Here is a 24,975-nt window from a genome sequence, read left to right as displayed (position 1 = left end):
TGTTTTTTAGGGTTACTGGATCCAAGAGTTGAGCCAAGGCGTTATCTTTCAGAGTCCTTTTCCTCTCTAGAATAGTTTTTTTATACACTTTCCTAGCATTTACTATTTTTGATCGATCTTTAGGAATAGATTTTAGTGCCTTAAGTAGTACACCATGTGCTTTCGAGCATTCCTTATCAAACCATCTATTGCCCTCTAGCGCCTTCTGGCTAGATTTAGCCTGGAGACTACGATTAATTTCTACGCAAATCTGATCAAATGCTACTGTAACCTCCTTAGGGTCTGGATTTTCCGCTAGACATATAGAGATTTCATCCTCCACTTTGGATAAGACCTCCTGAAAAAAAGTTTCAGGGACTATTTTTGTCCACTTCAACCTTCGATTCTGGTCTTTGACTTTAAGGTTCAAGCCCCCACTCTCTGCGACTAGTTTGAGAGAAATCAGTTCAGTGTTCTTAAAAACAAGTACAACAGGATTATGATCACTAAAAACTGACACCACAGTACAATAATTTTAAACACTATTTAACAAAAAAGAAGACAAATAAATATAATCTATAATAGTACCATTTTCTTTGCCCTTAAACGTAGGGGACCTGCTATTCCCGTCTCCACAGCCAGACTCATATAAATTCCATTTAGCAAGGAAAAGCTCAAGATAATCCCCCTGCCTAGTATGTTCTGGATGAGCAGTTGAGGAAAAGGGAGGGCCTTCCTCATCCCTCCTAATACATGGTAGGGTACATGGATGTATGTTAAAGTCCCCTAGTAATATTAACTCAAAAGTATTAACATTTATACTATAGACTGACAAACATGTATCCAAGTCATCCAGATTTTGACTGGTGCAATCATTAGCATGCGAATTATAAAAATTTATAAAAAGGATCTTACTCTTATCCTGGGTGGAAAGCTCAACAATTAGACAATTTACTGAGCCCGAGGGGCATTGAGTTAAGGTACCTTTCATATCCAGTTTGAAAAGGCTTAATAGTCCCCCCTTAGGTCTTCCTGCCACACTGTTTGTAGCTGGAATGCAAAAATGACAAAAGCCATCTAAGGAAAAGCTATTCGTTTGATCCCAAGTCTCTTGTAAAGCAATGACGTCAAAAGATTTTAGAGTCCTTTCCCATTTGGCTATCCCAGACTTGCTCTTTAAACCAGCAATGTTCCATGTAGCAATCTTGATGGACGATGCTGAAGACTGGGAAGAATTTCCCAAGGCATTTGGCAGTCAATCATTTTCCTCCATAGAAGATAAGGCAGCATACCGATTGTGAAGAGGTAAAGTGTTAACGGTCTGCCTGTAAGACAACTGATGACGACTTGGCTCCCCCCTAATTTGAGACCGGGACATATTCACAAATACATTCGGGGTACAGACATCCATACCTCTTCCGTTCTCATTTGAACATTGCCCTTGCACATACGACGAGCGACATTGAGTATTGGTCCCATGATTATAAAAGAAGCCAAGAGGTCTAGCATGAACCGCATTTTCTAGAGTTGGCAAAATTGCAGCTCTCAGAAGCACTGTTGCCACGTGTTGCGGGTGTTTAAAATTTATAATAATGCAGTCTCCACCACTATTTTTAGGGCCATTGCCAATCCAGCTAACTCTGCGGGTAAATAAAATGTCATTTGCAAGGGCACAAGGAAATCCACAGTTCTTATTCAGCCAAGCAAGCGTCTTGTTTTTAAGAGCAGGATACGTTTCTACCCCAGAACCATTCAGGCACAAGTCAACCTCTGGGACATTTGTTAGAACCACAGTATATGGTGCACATTATGGCGGGAGATTAATAGAATTATGTCGCCTAGTTATACTTCTTCTATCAATGACTGTCCCTCTTATAGTGTCCTGAGTACTCCTTTGTATTGATCGTGGTTGACTAAGTGTGTTTTGTACACTAGCCGACCCTACTGGCAACGTAGACAAGGATGAGGCGGTCGGCACACTTACAGTTGGTGGGGCCTGAACAGTAGCCCCCAAGCCTTCCACCCTATTACTGACTATAGAGTGTGTAACTGAGCCCACTGGGCGGTTATCCATAGAGCCTATTGAGTCTAAGTGGGTACTCAGTGGAACAGTGGACCGAGTCAAACAAGATTCTACAAGGCCTTCCAGTCTAGTAACCCTAAGAAGCACTAATTCTACCTTGGCCACCAGGGGACTGATCAGTACTTCCAGTTTAGATTCAAGAATTGTGACCAAAAGATCAATTTGACTTGAGTGCAGACTAGCCCCCTCAATAATATTGGTGGGCTCAGGGACATTTCCCCTATTGGTAGCTGTTGGGTCAGCTTTTTTTGGCTTCCGACCCCCGCTTTCTTGACAGGCCCCTTCCTACAAGCACGTACCGCTCTCCTAATGGGAGATTGAATAAGAGGAGACCTTGTTGGTAATGTCCAATCCTGTACTTGAATAGGTTCGGAACAACAAACCTGCTCTACCACAGAAACATCAATATTTAAATCGTTCTCATTGTTGGAAATAGTTGAGACACTCTGAGACAGTGATATAGAGGGTGATATAGAGGGTAAGCACTGCCTTATGGGAGATGTTTCTGGACTAACCCTACTTAATGATGATCTCCTATCTTCGTTAATTTTACTAACTACTTTAAAAAGATAGTTATCCAGGGTCCTTGAGTCATTATTTGTAGCCATTTTAGAGGACCTCAGTTTGGACATGATGGGAACAGCGGAGTCGTCGATTATCTGAGTTTGCACATACTCTTTCCAGTTCACCCTACAAATGTAAGGCTCCTTCCAATACTATATTGTTTACACAATCTTCCCGTGAAACGCCCGCCAGTGTTCAGACAACACTGGATAGGGTCAGTGGTGTGTCAGTGGTGTGTCAGGGTCACAGGGTTCCGACACTGCGCGGGACTCGAGTCCGGCTCCCGTCTCCCCTTCCACAGTCTGCAGCTCTGACCTCGCCTCTTCCCGTGGTCTCACCTCGTGTCCGCTTCCCCCGGGGTCTCAGGAGCCGCTTGTGCCGGTTGTGCCGGAGCCGGAGCCTGGAGCCTGGCAGTAGAGGCACAAGCTGCGGCTCTCCGAGTTTCTAGTGATTGGATTCACCCTGAGAAGAATTGTGGTTGCTGCTTAAGAAGGGTTTCACCTCGTCAACCAGTAACCCAATTTATTACAATGATTTAATATACATGTAAAAAAAACATGGCCCATCCAATCCCCCATAATGTGAAATTGAAATTCATTAAACAGGTAAAAATGTTATTAAAAATTTAAACAAAGAAATAACAAGTTAAAAATAACACATTTTTCTATTACCATTAATAATTAATAAAAACAAAAATGCCTACCTAACTGTGCAATAAACCCAACAACAAAAAAGTATAAAATTAAATATTACTTAAATATAATTTAAACCACAATTCTCAGTAGTTAAAGTATAATGAAATAAAACCATAAAATAATATAATAAAACAACATTAAAAAAATTAGTATATCAAACTTTATTCTGAAATTGTGAAAAAGTAAATCAAATGATATGCTTCCTTTTGCTATTTTTATCATATTTTTTCACTATATTGTGACCATGATATCATAGTCACACAATATTTTAAGTTGCTGTTTAGTTAAAATACCAAACTGGTAAATTTACATTAACAAAAAATCTATCCTCATACTTATTAAGTAGTGTTTCATTTAAACTGCAAGCACTATTGGTCTCCTTACAAAGCATAAATAAAATAAGAATGTTATATTTCCACTTCAATTGAATAGAAGTGGAAAAGAACAATCTTTCACAGCTTTAGTGATGTCTCTGATCATATCTTGGAAGATCACACCAGTGATCTCTGTTGTCATCTGTGTACACAGAGAATAGTGGTTCTACAGCTACACTTCCAAGCATTACATATTCATATAGAAACTAATTGCAGCTGAAAGGCTGTGATGCATCTGCATTACAGTGGTAACGTATCAATGTTGTCAGTATGGTTTTATATGGAAACAAAGATGTATTTCCACTGTTAACAAATAGATAAAACATAGGAATTATTTGTGGCTTCTCTGAATCTTTGGCAATGTCAGTAACAATGTTATATAAATAGTGAGGTCACCAGTGTTGTTTATTTTATCTTTGACATGATGCATACAATTATACAAAGTGTTACTGGGGGATCTTGGTTCCTTTTCTCACCATAACTGAATTGCAACACAAATGGCCCATCAACTAAACTTTTTTAAGTTATTTTATTTAAAGTAGACTAATTATTAAAGTAGGAGTTACATAGTTTGCTTTTCTGCCAGCGATTTTTTCAATTCCTATGTTTTTCCTTCACAAAGTTTGCAGTTTGTTTCTTCACCTTTGATGTGCAAAGATTTTTCTCTTTGCAAACTATTGTGCCAGCTTAAATAGAATGCTCAAACAATCCAACAGACCAAAAGTATCTTCAGCCAATGACGCATTTACCTGCATGATTGTGATATACTGCTATACAGGACAATGACTGTAGAATATTTACTATGCCAGCATACAATGTAAGGAGCTTTGCTATGCACAATGGTATAGGGGAGTAAAATATAAACTGTTTTCAGCAAATAATGCCTTCTGTAGGACGTTTCTTTAGTGGTAGACAAAGATACATGCCAGATAAATCGTCCAATAATGACATGTAGTTATCTCAGAGTGTCAAAAAACGTTCAAACTACACACAGCTATCAAAAAAACTTTGCAAAAGTTTTAAAACAGAAATCTTTCTCAAATGTTCACACTTTTTATAGATCTGCAATTAATAAACGTTTTTTTGTAGTGACTTTTGTATTTCATTCTTACATACATACCACTTTTTTCTATACATCTGCAGATATAGCCTACTGGGTATAGCCTTTGATGGACTCAGGGTTCAGGGTGTGGCCTTCAACAAGGTCCTTTAATCACTAATCATGCCAATGAGAACAGTTTTCAACTATGATCTGTTGAAAATGGATGCTGGTGTCGTTTGCTTGTATGATAGCATTTTGGCAATAAAAATATTGTGATATGCAAATATCACAACAAAAATATTGGTATCCAAAATATTGTGTTGACATATATTATATGTAAACTACACAAAATTGAAAATAAATAATTGTACACCAGAATATAGTCAAAAAATTGGTTATCTCTCTATCTATCTATCATGGGCCCAGCTGTGAGCAGGGCTAGTCATGCCTTATTCCTCCCCCTTATGAGTGATATCAGAGATGTTGTTATTTTCTTTTCAAACACAGTACCAGTTTGAATTATGTTATGCCTTTTAAACCTTGTGTAACTTGGCAACTCAGGGACTCATTAGGAGTTCGGCAGACAGTTTTCACCATCCGCCGAACTTCAGATGGGGAGGTTACCGCTGCACAGGCTACCTCCCCGCTGGACCGATTTTAGTTTCACGCTATGCTGGTGGATGTAAAGCCTAGCGGGAAACAGGCTACAGCATTGTCTCCAGGTTGAAATTGAGCCAGCTGCAATGCTGTAGCCAGCAGGGTGCACCACGTACAAAACAGATGGTGATCATTGCGAGGGTGCTGGGCATGTGCCCCCCTGCACCTGTACTCTGCCAGCCTTTTCTTGGCGATGTTACCACCATGAAAAGGCTGGTGGAGAATAAGGTTGTAATACCCAAGGTTGTAATCTGCCAGGGCACAGCCGCATTGCTTTCAGCTCTGCCCTGGCAGATTAGGATCTCTGTCACTGCCAGGCCGCCAGAATCCACCATCCTGGCGGAGCTGGAGGTTCCCTGGCGGTCCGACAGCCAGGGTTTTAATTTGGCAGTCGGACCTCTGCATTAGTGGCAGTGCAGATCACCACCATGAATGTGGCAGTCATAACACTGCCACATTCGTAATGAGGGCCTCAGTTATTAACATAATGGCAAAGTTTAAAGCGGATCTAGACCAATCCTTGTTGCCAAAAACCTTCTGAACACCTGGGCCTTCCTGGATCTTGTGCTCATAGTTGGTTTTCAATCCGTGTTTTCTCGATCACGTTCTAATGTTGGTGTTCTAAAGACTTTGGGATAATAGAGAACTATAATCTGATTGTCATTGAATATTTCCATATGAACCTTCAATTCATGAGATTCTTGAACTACTGTAGAATTTGAAGTAGTTTTGTTGTGATAAACCCAGTTATTTTTTCTCAGTGAAATCCTGGTACATGATAATTCCAGTGAATTATTGGTTTGTTATTTAATGCCAAAGATCTGTTTAGTTTTTTTCTGTTTTAAAGTGTGGTTTCATTACAGGGAAATCCAAGTCCAGACCCTTGTATCTTAATTATCCTGATTGCCAGTACACTGAATCCAGAGCCAGAATCCAGATATCCTTGAGCCCAGCAGTGCCCAAAGTAGAAAAATCCGAATATGCAGAAGTTCTTGTATTCCTCTCTTTCTCTCTGATCCCAACCTCCCTTACCCTTGGAAACTCCTAGGGCTGCAGTGTGTCCTTCATTGCTGCCCTGTCAGTTCTCATTGGGATTCAGGGATTATCGTTATTCCATCAAAACCACCTGTTCAGGTGAATGCTCACAACACTATCTATCTATCTATCTATCTATCTATCTATCTATCTATCTATCTATCTATCTATCTATCTATCTATCTATCTATCTATCTATCTATCTATCTATTCATCTAGCTATCATGATGTATATGTAACAAAGTTTACAATAATAGTATAATAACAATATATGAAAAAATGCATTTTTATTACTCAATAAAAATAACAATAAACACTGTAAAAATTAAAACATTTGTTAATAATTTAAAAATAACTTTACCTTAAAATTATTATTAATAATACAAATAAATACTATTAAAAATATATGTAGAACAAAAATATATCAAATTATATTTCAAATTACATTTATATAAAACTATCAAAATTAAAATCTAAATAAAAAATGACATATATATATTTATAAATATTAAAAAAACTAAAGTAAATATTAACAATCTTAACTAAACAGCAGTAGGGAAAGTGGTGGATTTTGAAGGAGTCAAATTTACTCTGCCCACTTCATCATAAGCAATTGTAGGGAAAGTGTTGGGCACTGGAGGGTTTAGATTTACTATTTCCACTCCAATATGAGCAACAGTAAGGTACATGTTGGATTTTGGGTAGGCCTAATTTACTATTCCAAATCCAGTTTAGTCAAAATAGCATATTGGACTTTGGAGTGGTTAAATTCATCATTCCAACTCCGATGTAAATTACAGTAGGGAAAGTGTTGGACTTTGAAGGGGTTAGAGTTACTGTTCCCACTCCAATAAAGGCAAAAGTAGGGAAAATATTGGACTTCGGAGGAGTCAGATTTACTACTCCAACTCGTATTTTTAAGTATATTTGACATAAAAATGTGTATTTTAACTCAATATTTAATACTGTTTTTATATTGCAAATACATAAACATACACAACATATAAATATTTTAAATAAATACACTTCCTTCCCTAATAACCACAAAAACAAACACCAAAAACGATTGAAAAGATATATATATATATATAAAAAATCAAACATTATTAACATTACATAATTAGGTAAAATAATTACAATTAAAAAGATCATAAATATAAAATAAATTCAAACAATTTATGTTTAAATCAAAGGAGCAAACAATTAATTATAAATAGAAGATTAAAATGTCTATTATCAATTAATTAACTTTCAGTTTATTAATTAAATTAGCTTAAATGCTTTATACATTAAAATATAATAATTTGCATGATATATAACATCCCATCCTAATCCCATATAAACCCAACTACCCACTACTAAATGAAAAACTTTTCATTACATTAGAAAAAAATACATAGTACACAGTAAAATTTACAAACTATACGAACACATGTATACAAATAATCTTACAATATTGTAAAAATATATACAAATAATCCTACAATATTTATACCTTATAATGGTACACAAACTAATGTATATCAAAATAAAGAATGACATTTTATACAACTATCTTAAATAATAAATTGATATTATATACAACAATATTTTAAATAAACTCTAAAATACATAGCTTAAAATATTGTTAACCCTAACATCTATATTCTGTTCCACAGTATTGAGTGGACGTTTTTGACACAATATTGTGTATCACAATATTTTTCCAAAATAATTTGGCAATTCACCGTGTCGCTTGATATGCCTTCTTCTGAGCATAATTAATCACAGAAACTGATGGTCATGAAATGTTGTGCTTCCCATTTAATATGGATGCAAATTGTGACATAGCTTTTACTGTGCTTCATCTTAATTCCTTACTTTCAGGCCTATATTGGAAAAGCAATTGCCAGCGCTCAATTGGCCCTGTGAACATGGTTTCATCTTAATTCATATCTTGGACTCAGTGTACTTGCCCCAAAGGCTCACAGGTCACAACTTCTAGCCATAATGAATCATCTTGTTGTGCATAGTGTGACATGGCACTTACAAGTGGCATGCACTCAGGGCCTGATTACGAGTCTGGCAGTCCGACTTTCACTTTACACCCTTGGCCGGCGGACCCACCAGGGGACCACCTTTCCTGCTGGGACCATGGTTGCAGATGGTCAGATGGAGGTAGGAGTTGTAACCAGTCAGGGCAGCTCTGAGTTCAGAGCGGCCTAGCTGATTACAACCCCACTTTCAACCAGCCTTATCATGGTAGGGACCCATGAAAAGGCTTGTGGAAAGTCAGTGCTGGAGGCCACTTGTGGCCCCCTTCCCTGCCAATGGCATGGGCAGCGCAGGGGGCCATCTGCCCAGCACCCTCGGCCAGTGCATATTATGAGAGTACTGGAGTGCTACGATATTGGTCTTGGCTCCCTTAAAAGAGCAGAGGTTAATATTATAGCATTGTTCTTGCCAGTCAGCCCAGTGGGAATGCGTAATACAATGCTCTCACCAGTCAGCCCGGCGAGAATATTGTAATACGCTGGGGGAGAGGGTGCCACTGCCATGGGTATGTTGTCCTCTCTGCGGCTTTAGCGGTCAGGAGGTGGGACCGCCAAAGTCATAATCAGGCCCTCAGTCTTTTAATCCCTGTCCTGACAGAGCACATTGCTAACATTACTACCCCAATATAATGTTTCAACATCTGTATATAAAGGGTCTCAATGTGCCCATAGATCCTTTTGTTTCAACAAAGACAATTATGTAAAGTATATAAATCAACCATGTCCTGTAGGTTCTGTTCATACGGTATTACTTTCAGATATACACAGAACTTATAGCTTACTTGTCATGGCAGTCAGCTGTTCTCAGTGAGTTCCTAGTAGAGGAAATTATCTTTAGACTTATTCTTTACACTGTCCTCCTTCACAGTGATGTCAAAAATTTGTTTTTGAACCCTAACTGTATTTAAGAAATAAAACCGCCTTATTAGTTCACAAACAGGGCACTAAACATAGTCGCATGTCCTCCACATGGCTCAAGCAGGTCTGCAATAACATTTACAGGGAAGGAGATATGATTCATGAATTTCATAATGGACACTGTTAAACCTGAAACCGTTGGGTGGTAAATTAGTTTTTGTTAATTTTTAGGACTCTGTGCTCTTTACCACCGCTAACCAATGCTAAGGTGCGTGTGCTCTCTTCTTCAAACATGGCAAATATGTCTTACATCCAGTTGGGCCACTTAATGTACCTTTAAGTCCCTAATAAAGTGCTATACCACACAAGCAGACCTAGTAAATTAAATGCTACTAGTGGGCCTGAAGCACTTGTTGTGACACCCAGTTAGGTAACTGTTAGAAGTTGGGCTTCCGGTTGGCAGAGCTATGCACCCTGTCCAAGCAGGAACCACAATCCCAGTCAGGTTAAGTCACAAACACACCCTAGGATAACCTGTGCTCCCATACTGGTAGCTTGCCACATAGCAATCAGGCTTAACTTAAGAGGCAATGTGTAAAGTATTTGTGCAATGCTTCAAACAGTAAACCAGTGAAAACACAGCACAAAAACTACCAACACCATGAGGATAATAGATTTTATTTTATTGAACAAAACAAAACCAAAATGGAAAAAATCCAATAAATAGAACCAGAGTTATGAATTTTCAATGATTGTAGTGCTTAAAAGCATCATTTCCTGACTGGCCATGTTAGACTAGGTTATATCCACAAGTTCAGGCTAAAAGGTCATGCTACACTGGGTTCAGTTGAAAAGTTCAGGTCAACCCTGATGGAGCGCAGGTTGGATACAGTCCTAGAAAAGTCCAGCTAAGAATTTTTATCTTCTCAAAAATTGGGGCAAGAGTCCTGTTCATGGGGAAGAAGTTTGCAGGGAGCTAGGATAGAATTGCTGGCGATGGTCTGTGGACATGAAGAGTCATCTGGATTATCGCGGATGGGCCGGCTGGAGCCTTACATCGCAAGTGGCGATACTTACTGTGCAAAGAGACGAACTTGCAGTAGCTCGCTTTCATCCTTTACTTAAGCAGCACGGTTTTGGGGTGAATGGGCCTGTTTGCTGTTGCAAAGAGCCCAAAAGTTTGATTTTGGAGCCAAAAATTAATTCCAAGGGCCCAGGACCTGAGAGGCACCTCTCAGGGATACGGAGCTGTGGGGAGTCTTCTATACCCCTGAGGCTCAGGTCAGGAGACCAACAGATCAGCCCTTGGAGTCACACTGGGGTCCAGGAGTCAAACATGGAGGTTGCAGGTCCAGTATCCTTTCCCCAGGCAGGAGGGCAGCAGCCAGCAGGTCAGCAGTTCCTTGTAGTACAGGAGTCCAGAAGAGTTGCAGTCCTTGTAGCATCTCAGCAGTCCTTCTTTCTGGCAGAGTACCCACAGGTCCAGAAGAGTACTGAAGTGGTGGTGTCAGTGGACCGTACCTATACTCAGTTGGGCTTTTGAAGTGTGGGAGACATCAAAGAAAGGCATTTGAAGTGCACAGAGATCCCTCATTGCTGCCCTGGCTCCAGACTCACTGCAGGGGTATGCAGTCCTTTGTGTGGGGACAGGACACAGCCCAATCAGGTGAGTCAGTTCCTCCCTCCCATCCTGCCCAAGAGTGTCCATCAGACTGTAGATGGCCCATCAGTCACACATAGGTTACCTTTATGTGGGGCTGTCCGGAGGGAATGCACAAAGCCAAGCTGTGACCCATCCCACATGTGTCTTCAGAGACAGGCAATAAGCACCAAATGGCTAAAGTAAGAAAATCCCAACTTTCTAAAAGTGGCATTTTCAGAACTGCAATTTCAAACCCAAATTCACCATAAGTTGCTGATTTGAAATTGTGAGTCCAGAGTCACAAACTTTACAAACTTATCTCTTCCTCATTGTGATTTACACTTAAAAGATGAGGTAAGGGTTAGAAATGGGGTCTTTGGTCGACAGTCAGGTTACCCCCTGTCCAAGCAAGGACCCTCACTCTAGTCATGGTAAGTTACACACAATCCAAATTATCCTGTGCCCACCCTCAGGTAGCTTGGCACTGAGCAGTTAGGCTTAGCTTAGAAGATGATGCGTCGTTTATTTTCCATGCAGGGAAGACTTTGCGTTGATTTCCGCTGCACTGAGTTGGATCCTCTTTGGGTTGCAGGGTTCAGAAGATGCGTTGAAATCCGGCGCTTGTGATACGAAGTCACAGGGGCTGCGTCGATCTGGTGGGCGATGTGTGGAAATTTCTACAGCACGGCAGGTGTTGCGTCGATTCCTCTCAGGAAGTCGGGCTGCGTCGTTCTGGCTCAGCTTTGTATTGGTTCAGTGTCACGAGCTACTCGTCGTTTATGTCTTTGGTCCCCTGGAACTGCAGAAGGGTCTTGATTCCTGTAGGTTCTGCCTTGATCAAGGTAAGGGTGGCCCTTTCTGGTAGCCAGGGTGCTGTTGAAGAAGGAACGCCAAAACGCAGTCCCTGCCCTCCAGAAGGAGTCCCAGAGGGAAAAAAAATCAAAACCTCTAAAGCAGGAACTCCCTGGAACAAAAAGAAGCAAAAAGGTGAGTCTTCCAAACAGGAAAAAACAATTCTGGAAGAAGCTGGTACAGGCGAGGTAAATAACTGGAGAAAAATAAGCAGGAGCAAAGATCACCATCAAAGGAAGTGTTGCAGCGCAAGGAGAACAATAATCACTCACCTTATATACCCAAGAAGAGCAAATGACCAACAGGAAGTAGAAATTCATCATATTGGATTGGGAAAGAAACATAGGAACATATAGAGAAAAGACGCCATTTTGAAAAAGGGTCCTAAGGCATGCAGGGAAAATGAAGGCATGTTGGGAAAAAGAAAGAACATGGCTGCTGAATGTACACATAAAAACACGAGGAAAAGAAGAAAAAGAAGAGAAAAGAAGAAAAAAGGACAAGCTCACCAGGTAAGTGAGGGGCAGAGGGGAAGGTGCCAAGTTAATATTGAGGGTGCGCTGCGCCCAAGACTCGCTGAGGCCCCATGCCCAATTTGGGGCATTGTGTGAGAAAGTAAAGCACAGAAGGGGCACGGCATGCCCCGCCTCTATGAACTGCAGCCACGCCCCGAGCCAAATGCTTGGCTCGTGTCTCAGACCACCCCAGCGCGACATCCAGTGGGCTGTGCGTCGAATTTCCCGTCGCAACGCTGGCACTGCATCATTGTTCTCCTTGCGAAGTCGAATTGCATTGTTCCGGTTCGGCATGCAGTGAATTTTTCACTGCAATGTAGGCTGTGCGTCGTTTCTTGCAGTCTTTGTGTCGATTTTTGCCACACAAGGAGTTCTTTTGCAGGAATTTAGTCTTTTTGGTCCTGAGACTTCAAGGAACAGGAGGCAAGCTCTATCCAAGCCCTTGGAGGGCACTTCTCAGCACAGCCAGAGAGCAGCAAGGCAGCAGGGCAACAGCAAGGCAGCAGTCCTTCTCAGAAAAGCAGTCAGGTGAGTCCTTTGGGCAGCCAGGCAGTTCTTCTTCGCAGTTTGCAGGTTCTGGTTCAGGGTTTCTTCTTTAGGAAGTGTATGTGAAGTAGAAGTGTCTACCTCAAAAGTGTCTGAGTTGGTAGGGTCAGAGACCCTGCTTAAATATCCAAATGTGCCTTTGAAGTGGGGGAGACTTCAAAGAGTGGCTTAGAAGTACACAAGCTCCCCTTTCAGTTCCATCCTGTCTGCCAGGGTCCCAGTAGGGGCTGTGACAGTCCTTTGTGTGAGGCCAGGCTACTGTCCTTTGACATGTAAGTGTCAGGCCCTCCACCCTCCCAGCCCAGGAATATGCAGATGTGTGCAAGTGTGACTGAGCATCCAGGGTTTGGGGTTTGTCTGAGTGAATGCACAAGGGAGCTCTCAACTAAACATTGACAGATGTGGATTGTAAGGCACAGAAGGATTTAAGTGCATAGAAATGCTCACTTTCTAAAAGTTGTATCTCTAAAATAGTAACATTAAATCCAACTTCACCAATCAGCAGGATTTTGTATTACCATTCTGGCCATACTAAATATCACCTTGATAGTCCTTTCAGATCAGAAGCTACCACTCAAACAGTATATTAGGGTAGCCCTAATGTTAGCCTGTGAAAAGAGCAGGCCTCATAGCAGTGTAAAAAGAATTTAGGAGTTTTACACTACCAGGACATGTAAACTACACAGGTACATGTCCTGCCTTTTGTCTACAAAGCACCCTGCCCTATGGGTTACCTAGGGCCTACCTTAGGGGTGACAGATATGTAGAAAAAGGGGAGTTGTAGGCTTGGCAAGTACTTTTAAAGGCCAAGTTGAATTTGCAGTGACACTGCACACACAGACCTTGAAATGGCAGGCCTGAGACATGGTTAAGGGGCTACTTAGGTGGGTGGCACAATCAATGTTGCAGGCCCACTAGTAGCATTTAATCTATATGCCCTGGGCACATATAGTGCACTTTACTAGGGACTTATGAGTAAATTAAATAAGCCAATTGGGTATGATCCAATGTCACCATGTTTTAACGGAGAGAGAATATGCACCTTAGCACTGGTTAGCAGTAGTAAAGTGTGCAGAGTCCTAAAATCAGCAAAAACAGTGTCCTAAAAGTTGAGGGAGGCAGGCAAAAAGTTATGGGACACCACCCTAAGGCTGTCAGGTCTAACAGTAAGGAAATCCAAATGTTGTCCTATGGGAGTTAAAAATGGACTCTGGAGGTTTTCACTACCAGAGCATGTAAAACATAAAAGTGTATATCCTGCCTTTTAAATACATTTCACTCTGTCCTCTGGGTTGTCCAGGGCCTACTAAAGAGGTGACATATGTATAAAGAGGGAACATCTGGGCCTGCAAAAGGGTTGTTTCTCCAGGTCGACACAGCAGTGGAAACTGCACACACAGGCTCTGCAATTGCACACCTGAGACATGGTATGAGGGCTACTTGAGTGGGTGGCACAATCAGTGCTGCAGGCCCACAAGTGGCATTTAATTTACTGCCCCTGGGCACAGGTAGTGCGTTTTTCTAGGGACTTATAAGTAAATTAACTATACCACTTGGGGTTAAGCCAATGTTACCATGATTTAGGGGACAGAGCACAAGCACTTTAGCAGTAGTTAGCAGTAGCAAAATGTACAGTCCTAAAACCAGCAAAAATAAGGTCATAAAAGTGGAGGAGGTAAGAAAAAAGTTGGATGGAAGACCACCCATAGGCTGTCATGTCTAACAGTAATCTTTTAAACATGTCTCAGGGTTGTCATTCTGATTGGATTCCAATATCCGATAGGATAACACTGGGTTACCTTTCTACATTTTATAAGTGATAGCTTGTAGTCGGAAGCAGGACAAAATTTCATGTTTGGTGTCTAGGGATTTGTTATTTTAAATCCTCCTTAATAGTAAGATTGTATGTGTAAATTGTACTGTTGATTGGTTTATCCATGATTGGCATATTTGATTTACTGGTAAGTCCCTAGTACAGTGCACTAGTGGTGCCCAGGGCCTGTAAATCAAATGCTGCTAGTGGGCCTCCAGCACTGGTTGTGCCACCCACATTAGTAGCCCTGTAAACATGGCTCAGACCTGCCACTGCAGTGTCTGTGTGTGCAGTTTTAAACTGCCAATTTGACTTGGCAAGTATACACACTTGCCAGGCCTAAACCTTCCATTTTCCTACATGTAAGACACCCCTAAGGTAAGCCCTAGGTAGCCCCACGGGCAGGGTGCAGTGAATGTTCAAGGTAGGACATATACTAATGTGTTTTATATGTCCTGACAGTGAAATACTGCCAAATTCAGGTTTCACTGTTGCAAGGCCTATCCCTCTCATAGGTTAACATGGAGGCTACCTTTAAAAACGATTAAAGTGTAGATTCCTTTTGGGAGCAGATAAACATGTGGAGTTTGGGGTCCGTGAACTCATCATTTAAAAATACATCTTTTAGTAAAGTTGGTTTTGAGATTGTGTATTTAATAATGCCACTTCTAGAAAGTGGGCATTTTTCTTGCTCAAATCATTTTGTGACTCTGCCTGTTTGTGGATCCCCTGTCTGGGTTAGTTTGACAGGTGGGCTGTTTGCACCTCTCTCTAGACAGTGACACATAGGGAGCTGGGGTGTAGCCTGCATATTCTGATGAGCCATCTGTGCTTCGAGGGAGAGGAGGAGTGGTCACTTACACCTGAAAGGGTTGTGCCTGCCCTCACACAATGCAGTCTCCAACCCCTTGGTGTGTGTCTGGGGCCTGGCCTGGGCAAGGCAGGATCTCACAAACAAGAAAAGACTTTCTTTTGAAGTAGGCCTACTTCAAAGGCCAAAATTGGTATAAGAAGAGCACCCAAACCCCTGAAAGATTAGGGGCCAGATGTATGAAGAATTGCGTTTGGGAGTCCCTAATAGGGAATTTTAAGAAATCGCTATTTCCGGCACGCAAAATGTAATGCAACAAAATTGCGAGTTGGAAATAGCGATTTCTTAAAATTCTCTAATGCAATTTGCGACATCCAAATACCGAATCGCCAAACAAATTGCGATTCGGTAATTGAAAATCGCAAATTGCGAAAACGGTCACCTAGCACAGCCTGATGACATCACAAGCAGGAAGTGAGTCAGCCCATGCTGTTTCCAGGTACCACACCCACAGGAGCAGTCAGACAGTCACAGACCAGGCCCAAGGAGCAAGTTTGTGAGCAAGCTAGGACCTAACACCAACATGGCCAATGCTGGTAATGGGAAGGAGAAGAGAGAGAGGAAGAGGAAGCTGAAATTCAGTGAGCAAGAATTGGAGGTGCTCACTGAGATGGTGGTCAGGATCCATGACCGGGTCTTTGGGAAGAGCTCACTCCAGGTACCAGAGAGTGAGAAGAGATAACTTTGGGCTGACATCCAGACCAAAATCTGCACAGTGGGGGTTGTGCAGCGCTCAGTGGAAGAGATACGCAAGAGGTGGTACGACCTGCGTGCCTGTGCCAAGGAGAGGGTGACCATCCACCCAGACACCCTTCCACCCCCATGGAAGACCTGGTGGAGTCCACACTGCTTCCAGAAGCTGTCAGTGGGGTCACTGACATTGACACATCCGGCACACCCAGCACCAGTAAAGGTAAGTCCAATAATGATATGTAATCCCATATGTACATGTACAAATGCCTCTTAGGAAATAGCAAGTAGTGCAAAGCATTGTGATAAGTAGTCCATTCCACATCTTACATGCGGCACAACAATGCCTTATGGGAGTGGTAGTCCACAACCCAGAGCTGAAAATAGCACATAGATAGCAATTAAGTATACCGACACACAGAAGAACAAAACACACAGTTCATAGTGATACGATGCAAGTGTACATTTATTACCATTGTGCCACATTTGGTGATACACACATAAATGACATGCTGCACATTGTCGTTGCAGGTGGCTCAGGCCCAGCAGCAGCAGAATGTGCCAATGTGGGGATGCAGAAACACAGCCTCTGTCTGAACACCAGCGAGTCATTGTGTATAGCACCAATCAGACGCAGAGCAAGGGTGTTAACTCTCCACGATTTGAACCAGGACTCCGATGACATGCCGGATGAAAGCCACACATCACCCCCAGAAGTTAGATCCACAGGAAGGCAGCAGTCCCTGCCCCAGCGTCACTCAACTCCCCGCAGGAGGCCTCATGATGCAGGCACCCAGCACACAGATGGAAGTGAGGGCCCATCATTCTTTGGTGGCCTTGAAGCGTCCATGCTCAAGGTGCAGCACCTACAATGCAAAAACATGAGGGCAATGCACAGGCAGTTGCAGGCAAACAATGCCAATATGGGGGGGCTGCGCAAGCAGTTGGAGTGTCTGAATGCAAACATCTGCAAGCTGCATGAGGGACAGCAAACAGCTGCGGATAACACCAAGGAACTGACAAATGCCATTAAGGAACTCTGTACTGAGATCAGGCATGAGCGTGTTAGCCACCGCCAGCGCGAACGGCAATATATGGGAATGCTCAATGGCTTGTAAATCGTCTTGCTACATCAACTGCCCTGATATCATGGCGTGCTGTGGCCGCACAGGTGGAGGCAGCACATAGCAGTCGGGATGTTGCCCAGGGATTGGTGCAAATAACCAATGTCCTAGATGCTATGCTGACAGCACGCAGTGCTACACCCAGCGAACTGGGAGTTGGGGATACTGAGGAGTCATCTAGCCTCAGCAGTCTTGAAGTGCCCGTGATGAATCCTAGGCGTCGCAGTGCCAGGCACAGTACTGCCTGGGAGCCTGATACAAGAGGTGCCGGTGAGGCCACAGCGCGCTCAAGTGGAATGCGTGGCCGTAAGAAGTGACATTGAGGGCTACAGGGTACTACCTCCACCTGTAGCAATACAGCAAACTATGATGATAACAGTCTGACTCATGTGTATTGCTTTGTCTAGTGACACGTATGTTACCTGAAGTCAAGGTAATAAAGGTGCGAACTACCGGAATACATGTCAGTGAGGTGGTGCTGTCATTACTTACATCTGAAATGGTTGTGCGTGATGTCAGCACGCCTTTGCCTGCCCTCTGCTGCACTGGTCCTGTCTGCTGGCTGTAGGAGTGGTATGGGATCATCATCCTCATCTGAGTCTGGCTCCGATATTTCCACAGGTATGCCCCTGGTGGTAGCTATATTGTGCAAAATCGCACATGTGGCCACTATTCTCCGTGTAGTGTCCGGGCTGTACTGTAGTGCCCCTCCACTTTTGTGGATGTACCAGAAGTGACACTTCAGCAGGCCAAAGGTGCGCTCCACCACATTGCGGGTTGCCCTGTGTGCTGAATTGTATCTCCGCTCTGCTGGTGTTGCAGGATTTAGGTAGAGCGTCATCATGTAGGTGTGCACTGCGTAGGCACAGTTTCCTGGAAGGAAAAGAGGGTATAATGAGTAGCTGAGCCATGTGACTTCACACTGCCATCAATGCAACATTGTAAAGTTGGAAATTACCCAGTAGATTTCCTTCACCAAATTCCCCAGCTAGCAGTCTTGTGTGAATCCCACTGTGGCGAAAGATGTACGAATCATGTGTGCTCCCTGGGTACCTGGCCACGAGATCAGTTATGATGTAGGAGGCATTGCATACCACCTGTATGTTCATTGAATGTCAGTCTTTACGGTTGCAGTACACATACTCTGTGGTCGATGGTGGACAGATTGCAACATGTGTCCCATCAATGGCATCTAGGACGTGGGGGAACTGTGCTATCTGGTAGAAATCTATTTTTGTCTGCTGTAATTCCTGTGGGGGTGTTGGGGAATCTGATGTACTGTTGTATCCTGCTCAGCACAGCATTTAGAAATGCATTGAAAAATCTGGAGAGGACACTCTGTGATACCCCTCCAGCTGCTGCTATGACCCATTGATAGCTCGCTGAGGCAAGTAGGTGCAGGGAGCATCATACCTGCACATGGGTGGGTATGCTATTGGTCCTGTGTGTTGTGCGCTGCAATATGGGTTGTAGCTCAGCTATCAGGTCAAGTATCATGGCTGAGCTCAACCTGTACTTATCAAAAATGTCCTCCTCAGTCTGGTCAAAAAGGGTAATGCGCACTCTGAAAATGCGCTCCTTTCTCCTCCGCAACACCCGCTGATGGAGGCTGTTAATGTCGCAACCCCACATAGCGCGGTTTTCAGATAGTCTGCGAATGGATTTTTTACACAAACCTCACTGGGTGTGGGAAAATGACACAAAGCCTGCCCAGACACAAGGTGCCTGTCCGGATCAACGCATCGCTCTCCTGAAGAGAGGAAAAATTATGCACGCCGACCTGACTCGAGGAGGAACGACGCACGGTATCGCTCGCGAGTGAGAAATCAATGCATCACTGGCCTTTTCCGATGCACACTCGCCCGTGCAGTGTTATTTTGACGCAACCCAGGTACTTTTTCACGCTAACAGTGTTAGCACTGCTTTCTAAAGATTTAAGACTCTTTTTGCTTTTTAATTCATAACTTGACTTGTGTATGGTGGATGTTTGTCATTTTGGTCTTGTTTTGTTTAGATAAATATTACCTATTTTTCTAAACCTGTGTCATGTCATTTTATAGTGTTTTCACTGAGTTACTGTGTGTGTTGGTACAAATACTTTACACCTACACTCTGAAGTTAAGCCTGCCTGTTTGTGCCAAGATACCAAGGGGGTGAGTGGGGGTTAACTGAGGATGATTCTCCTTTACCCTGACTAGAGTGTCCTTGCATGGACAGGGGGTAACCTGACTGCCAACTCCCTTTATCCCAAGTTATCCAAGTGACTCTAAGGGCTAGCTAGCTAGCTTCCTGTTCTAAGCTCTAGGGACACCATAAGCTCCAGAGGCCTCTTTGCAACTTCCTAATTGGCCTGCTGCATTGAACCTGCCAGGACCTGCAGATGGACCTGCTTGAGCGCTGCTGGCCTCTGCTGGCATGAGTTCCTGATCCTCAAGTGGTGCCTCCCAGGTCCTGGACCCTTAGTGTGGCATCAGTTGGGCTCCACCTAGAAGAATAAGAGAAAGCCTGAAGTTTGGGCCCATTGATGCCATAATCTTGCAGCGCACACTGACTGCCAACACACAGCTCTGGTGAACCCACCTCTACAGTGATCGCCAAAGGCAACCACCAACATGAATTCTGCTCTTTGCACTACAGCATTGACAGCCTGGGGTGGCTGCCAATGTGAAGCTCCAGCATCAACTGTCTGTGACGCCCAACAGAATTTTCATGCTACAGCAATGACTGCCCACAAGGCCCGGCCTTTTTTTTTGCGCTACAGCGACGACCATTCGTGATAATCATTCAATCAGTCAATCAATCAATATTTGGAAAGCGCGGTTACTCACTTGTGAGGGTCTGAAGGTGCTTGGGGGGAGGGGTCTCAACCGAAGAGCCACGTCTTGAGGTTCTTCCTGAAGATGGTCAGCGACGGGCTTTGTCTGATACTCTCCTTGCTCCTTGTTGCCTGCTCCACCGCGAACTGGACTCTTCGCGCCACACTTAGAGAAGGTTATTTCTTCAGCAGGACTAACCTGGTCCCTGTATCTGGTCCGTACTCCATTGCAGTTGTCCTGAACTTGTGACTTACCCAGACTCCCACAACTGGATTGCCGCAAGTGGAGCTTAGTGCTTTTAGGCCCCAAATATGTACCTTAAATCTTTAAAATTACATATCTCCCATTCTGCTGACTAAATTTTGCTGTTTTGGTGTTAAATAATTTAGTAAATGTAACTGTTTCTCTAAATTAGTGTGGAATTTTTCTAGTGTGGTATTTTCACTTTATTACTGTTTGTGTGCTGCGTAAATGCTTTACACATTGTCTCCAAGTTAAGCCTGACTGCTTTTATGTCAAGCTATCAGAGGATTAAGCACAGGTTAATTGTGTGACTTTTTTGAATCATCCTGACCAAGGCTGTGGCTGTTGCTTCAGTAGAGCTCACACCCTCTCAACCAAAAACATATTTTCTCACAGCCATCAACGGGTAAAATGATCAACCGAACTCATCCATTTAAAGAATGAATGTGCTAGTTAATGCTCCTTGTATCCTAATTTTTCCTTTATTGAGAAGATGAAATTCTCATAATTCCTGACTGTTCTCCCCTTGGCTTTGCAGGGTCCCAAGTATATTTACATTTTTTCAAAGAAGTTCACGAAACAGTTATCTTGAAAACTCTGAATTAAACAAAATACAAGATTAGTCTCGACCAAACAGATTCTGTTCATTGACCATATTTGACATAATATCTATAGATTTTTTTCAAATATCCCAAAGGCTACTTATCTGGTTTGCTCTCAATCCAACAAGGAGACAACTGAAAACTCTACTTTTAGGTATTGTAACATTTTTCCAGCAATTTGTTTCCTGTAGTGGAACTCAATAACAGCAGTCTGAAGGTGTAAACTTACCTTTTGACCATTCACTTTTTACCGTGCTCCTCTAAAATCAAGCTACACAAGACCTTAAATGACTTATTTGAGGTGTGTATACACATGTTAGTCCAGGGCGCATGTTAGGTGTCAGTTGCGCTTTATAAACTTAAAAAGAAATAAATATGTTTCATACCAATGTGTCACATTTGTTAAAAGAAACATATGAGTAAACTGAGCACAGACGAATACTGGATACAAATGAGATTCAGAGCGGCCATCTAACCTGATGCTCCTGTGATGTCCATTGCCTTCAGATTTCTGGCTTTTATTATGGTAATTGTTAGTCTCCCAGCAGTAGGAAGGTAGCAAAGTGAAAACATCAAGTCTCCAAGGTCCACGTTGTCCTGGCAAACAAAATTAATATTCAAAGTTAAGAACATCATTAGCGTAGAGATATGTGATTTGGACGTCACTTTAATCAGAGACTTTTGATTATAAAGTATTTTTGTTAAAAAAAAGGCCAATACATTCCAAAGAGAAATAATAAATCTGAAGTAGGATAACAGTTCTATGACAAAAAAACACAAAATGCAGCTTTCATATTAACACTTGCACTCTATTAAAATCATCAAATTTCAAATGGAAATACTGAAGAATTTGAATAATATATACACCCCATGGAAGATTCAAGCAGACTGATTACCAAGACATGGATCTCGATCCAGTTGAACTTTCGAGTAAATGCTAGCACATTAAAGTGTCACGACTGCATGTCTCTTGTCAGACAGGTTCCTCTTACAAGACATTTCAATAAACGTGTAATGGATAATTAAATATCTGTACCAACTTTTCATTGGTTACGGTTTATCTTAAGAGACATATTTCTGCGCCTAAGGAAAATTATGCATTCCAAAATGTGAAGATAATCTGCAAAACGAAAGCATCTCAGACTCAGAAAAAAAAAAATATTGTAATACAATGTGGTTGATGAAAGCAGTCCATAGCGATTGTCCACATACATCACCTCATATGTTAACATATATCTTGTACTTGCCAAAATAAATATTACTTTTGTACTACAAACAGCGGCAGAGTGTATGTTGTTTACATGAAATTGAATGATGTATTCCATAGGTGAGAAACAGATCGTCAGGTTGGTCCTTCCAAATATTATTACAATTCGTCATAGAAGCTTACTGTAGTGTCATGAATGCAACACTGCACCTTCTTATTATGGTGATACTGAATTCGACACGTGCGTTTTCTTTCATTGCTGTGCAAGGTTCAGGTGCTCCTCACACCTTGAATAAGGAACATGCTGTGTCCAAAGAGCCACATAGTGTACCTCCAATATATTTAAAAATGGCAGCAGAGAGCTGGATGGACAATGGGCATAATCTGAACTGGATAGCATAACTCTGATATGAATGAAGGCATCTCCTGCATCTCCAGCTCCTGCATTGTAGATAGCCTAACCATGCTGTCTCTGTGCCCTAGGAGCCCGATCCTTTATCTTTTGTATAGTACGAACCTTGAAACATTTGGAGAGAGCTCACACTCTTCTGACACTTGTCTTCATTTAGTGCAGCAGACATCAACAGACGAGGGTCTCTTTGTAATTGTGAAGAGGTTCTTGGGTGTCAAGCATCGATTGATTCTTGCCTTCAGGTGCTGCACTTTCAATGTATCTTCATGCATGAACTTCAATTCACCAAAATGCCAGAGGTAGCTTAAGTGACATCACATGCCTTTTGACCAATCAATCAGTTATTTGTTAACCGCACTACTCACCCGGTAGGGTCTCAAGGTGCTATGGGGGGGGGGGGGGGAGGAATGGGTGCTACTGCTCGAAAAGAAAGGTCTTGTGATGCTTCCTGAAGGTCAGAAGGTCCTTGGTCAGACGTAGGTTGATGGGGAGGGAGTTCCAGGTCTTGGTGGCGAGGGGGGAGAAGGATCTGCCGCTGGCTGTGGCATGGTGGACGTTGGGAACGGTGGCAAGGGTGAGGTTGGCAGGGTGGAGCTGGCGTGTCGGGACGTGGAAGTTGAGATGCTCGTTGAGGTAGGCAGGCACTTGTGAGCGTGGATCAGGAGTTTGAAGATGATCCTTTTGTTGACGGGGAGCCAGTGGAGATCTCTGAGGTGGGCTGAGATGTGTTCGTGGCGAGGGAGGTTAAGAATGAGTCGTGCTGAGGCGTTCTGAATGCGCTGAAGTTTTCTCTGGAGCTTGGCCGCTATTCCCGCGTACAGTGCGTTGCCGTAGTCCGGTCTACTGCTAACGAGGGTGTGGGTGACCGTTCTTCTGGTTTCAATGGGGATCCATCTGAAGGTCTTGCGAAGCATGCGGAGGGTGTTAAAAAATGAGGATGAGATGGCGTTGACTTGCTGGGTCATAGTGAGCGATGAGTCAAGTATGAAGCCGAGGTTGCGTGCATGGGGGTGGGAGTTGGAGTGGCTCCTATAGTGGCAGACCACCAGGAGTCATCCCATGCTGATTTGTTGGAGCTGAAGATGGTGATCTCAGTCTTATCCGAGTTCAGTTTGAGGCGGTTTGCCTCCATCCAGTTGGCGATGGCATGAAGCCCGGTGTGGAGGTTGGTCTTGGCGGTGGCAGGGTACTTCGTGAGTGAGATGCACAGTTGTGTGTCATCCGTGTAGGAGACGATGTTCAGGCCGTGGGATCAGACGATGTTGGTGAGCGGCGCCATGTAGACATTGAAAAGGGTGGGGCTCAGAGAGGATCCCTGGGGAACTCCGCAGATGGTCTTGGTGGCTTTTGACAGGAACGGAGGGAGGCGGACTCTCTGAGTTCTGCTAGAGAGGAAGGATGTGATCCAGTCCAGGGCCTTGTGGCGGATTCCAGCGGCGTGAAGGCGTGTGCGAAGTGTGTGGTGACGGATGGTGTCGAAGGCTGCAGAAAGGTCAAGGAGGATGAGGCCACGATTTCACCTTCGTCAAGCCTGCTCCTGATGTCATTGGTAGCAGCAAGGAGAGCGGTCTCGGTGCTGTGGTTCTTTTGGAAGCCGGACTGGGAGATGTTGAGTAGGCTGTTGTCCTCCAGGAAACAAGATAATTGGCTGTTGACTATCTTCTCGATGACCTTCGCTGGGAAGGGGAGTAGGGAAAGGACCTTCAATTTCACTCACAAACACATGCTTACATATACACTCACATTCACACTGACACACATGTTCTCTCAAACGATAACACACACTCACCCACAAGCATGCATTCAACAACATTTGAAAGCATTTGTTTTTACTTACCTCAGCTGCCAAGGAAGTTCATTCCAGCTAATAAAACTCCATATTTCTATTCCACTAATAGTGAATAATGAAATAATATTTACTATTATTGCAATAAAAATTTGAGATAAAACAGAGTGAAGCTCCAAATGACGGCCATAAGGAGGAGCTGCCACTGTGTTCCTGGCATTGATTTTGCCTCCTCTAAGGCCAGGAGTTGCTAGGGCCATTGCAGGGGCCGCAAGCTGTGACACCTGGTGACTCCTAAATGATGTCCATGTCTTTGTGGCCTCCTGCTGGAATTCTTGCAACTGCAATGAGTTAGTAGATCTGCACAGTAGTGGGGAGTTGCTTCCTCAATTGTTGCAGAATTCTACACTTAGTGGCTGTGCTCTATGGTCAGGGTGTTGTCTTCCGCTTTAATTTTGGCTTAAGATTGCTGCATTGGCCTTTTCCCATTTTCCTGAAATGCCCTTAACATATGTGTTTTGGATCTACTGTCATCC

The 24,975-nt window shown here is 43.0% G+C and overlaps 1 protein-coding gene across 2 annotated transcripts in view; it reads right to left on the bottom strand.

Annotated features, from left to right (window-relative positions):
- Positions 1–24,975, bottom strand: part of SYT9 (synaptotagmin 9) — an 893,131-nt gene that overhangs the window by 159,524 nt on the left and 708,632 nt on the right. For both annotated transcript variants that reach the window (XM_069223540.1, XM_069223541.1), the window contains exon 4: positions 21,511–21,631. In XM_069223540.1, coding sequence (XP_069079641.1) covers positions 21,511–21,631 — 121 coding nt within the window. The remainder of the gene's footprint in view (positions 1–21,510; positions 21,632–24,975) is intronic.

Source organism: Pleurodeles waltl, chromosome 3_1, assembly GCF_031143425.1.
Source record: "Pleurodeles waltl isolate 20211129_DDA chromosome 3_1, aPleWal1.hap1.20221129, whole genome shotgun sequence".
Taxonomy (NCBI): Eukaryota; Metazoa; Chordata; class Amphibia; order Caudata; family Salamandridae; genus Pleurodeles; species Pleurodeles waltl.
Note: the sequence above shows the minus strand (reverse complement) of the source record. Positions and strands in the feature narration are given on the sequence as shown.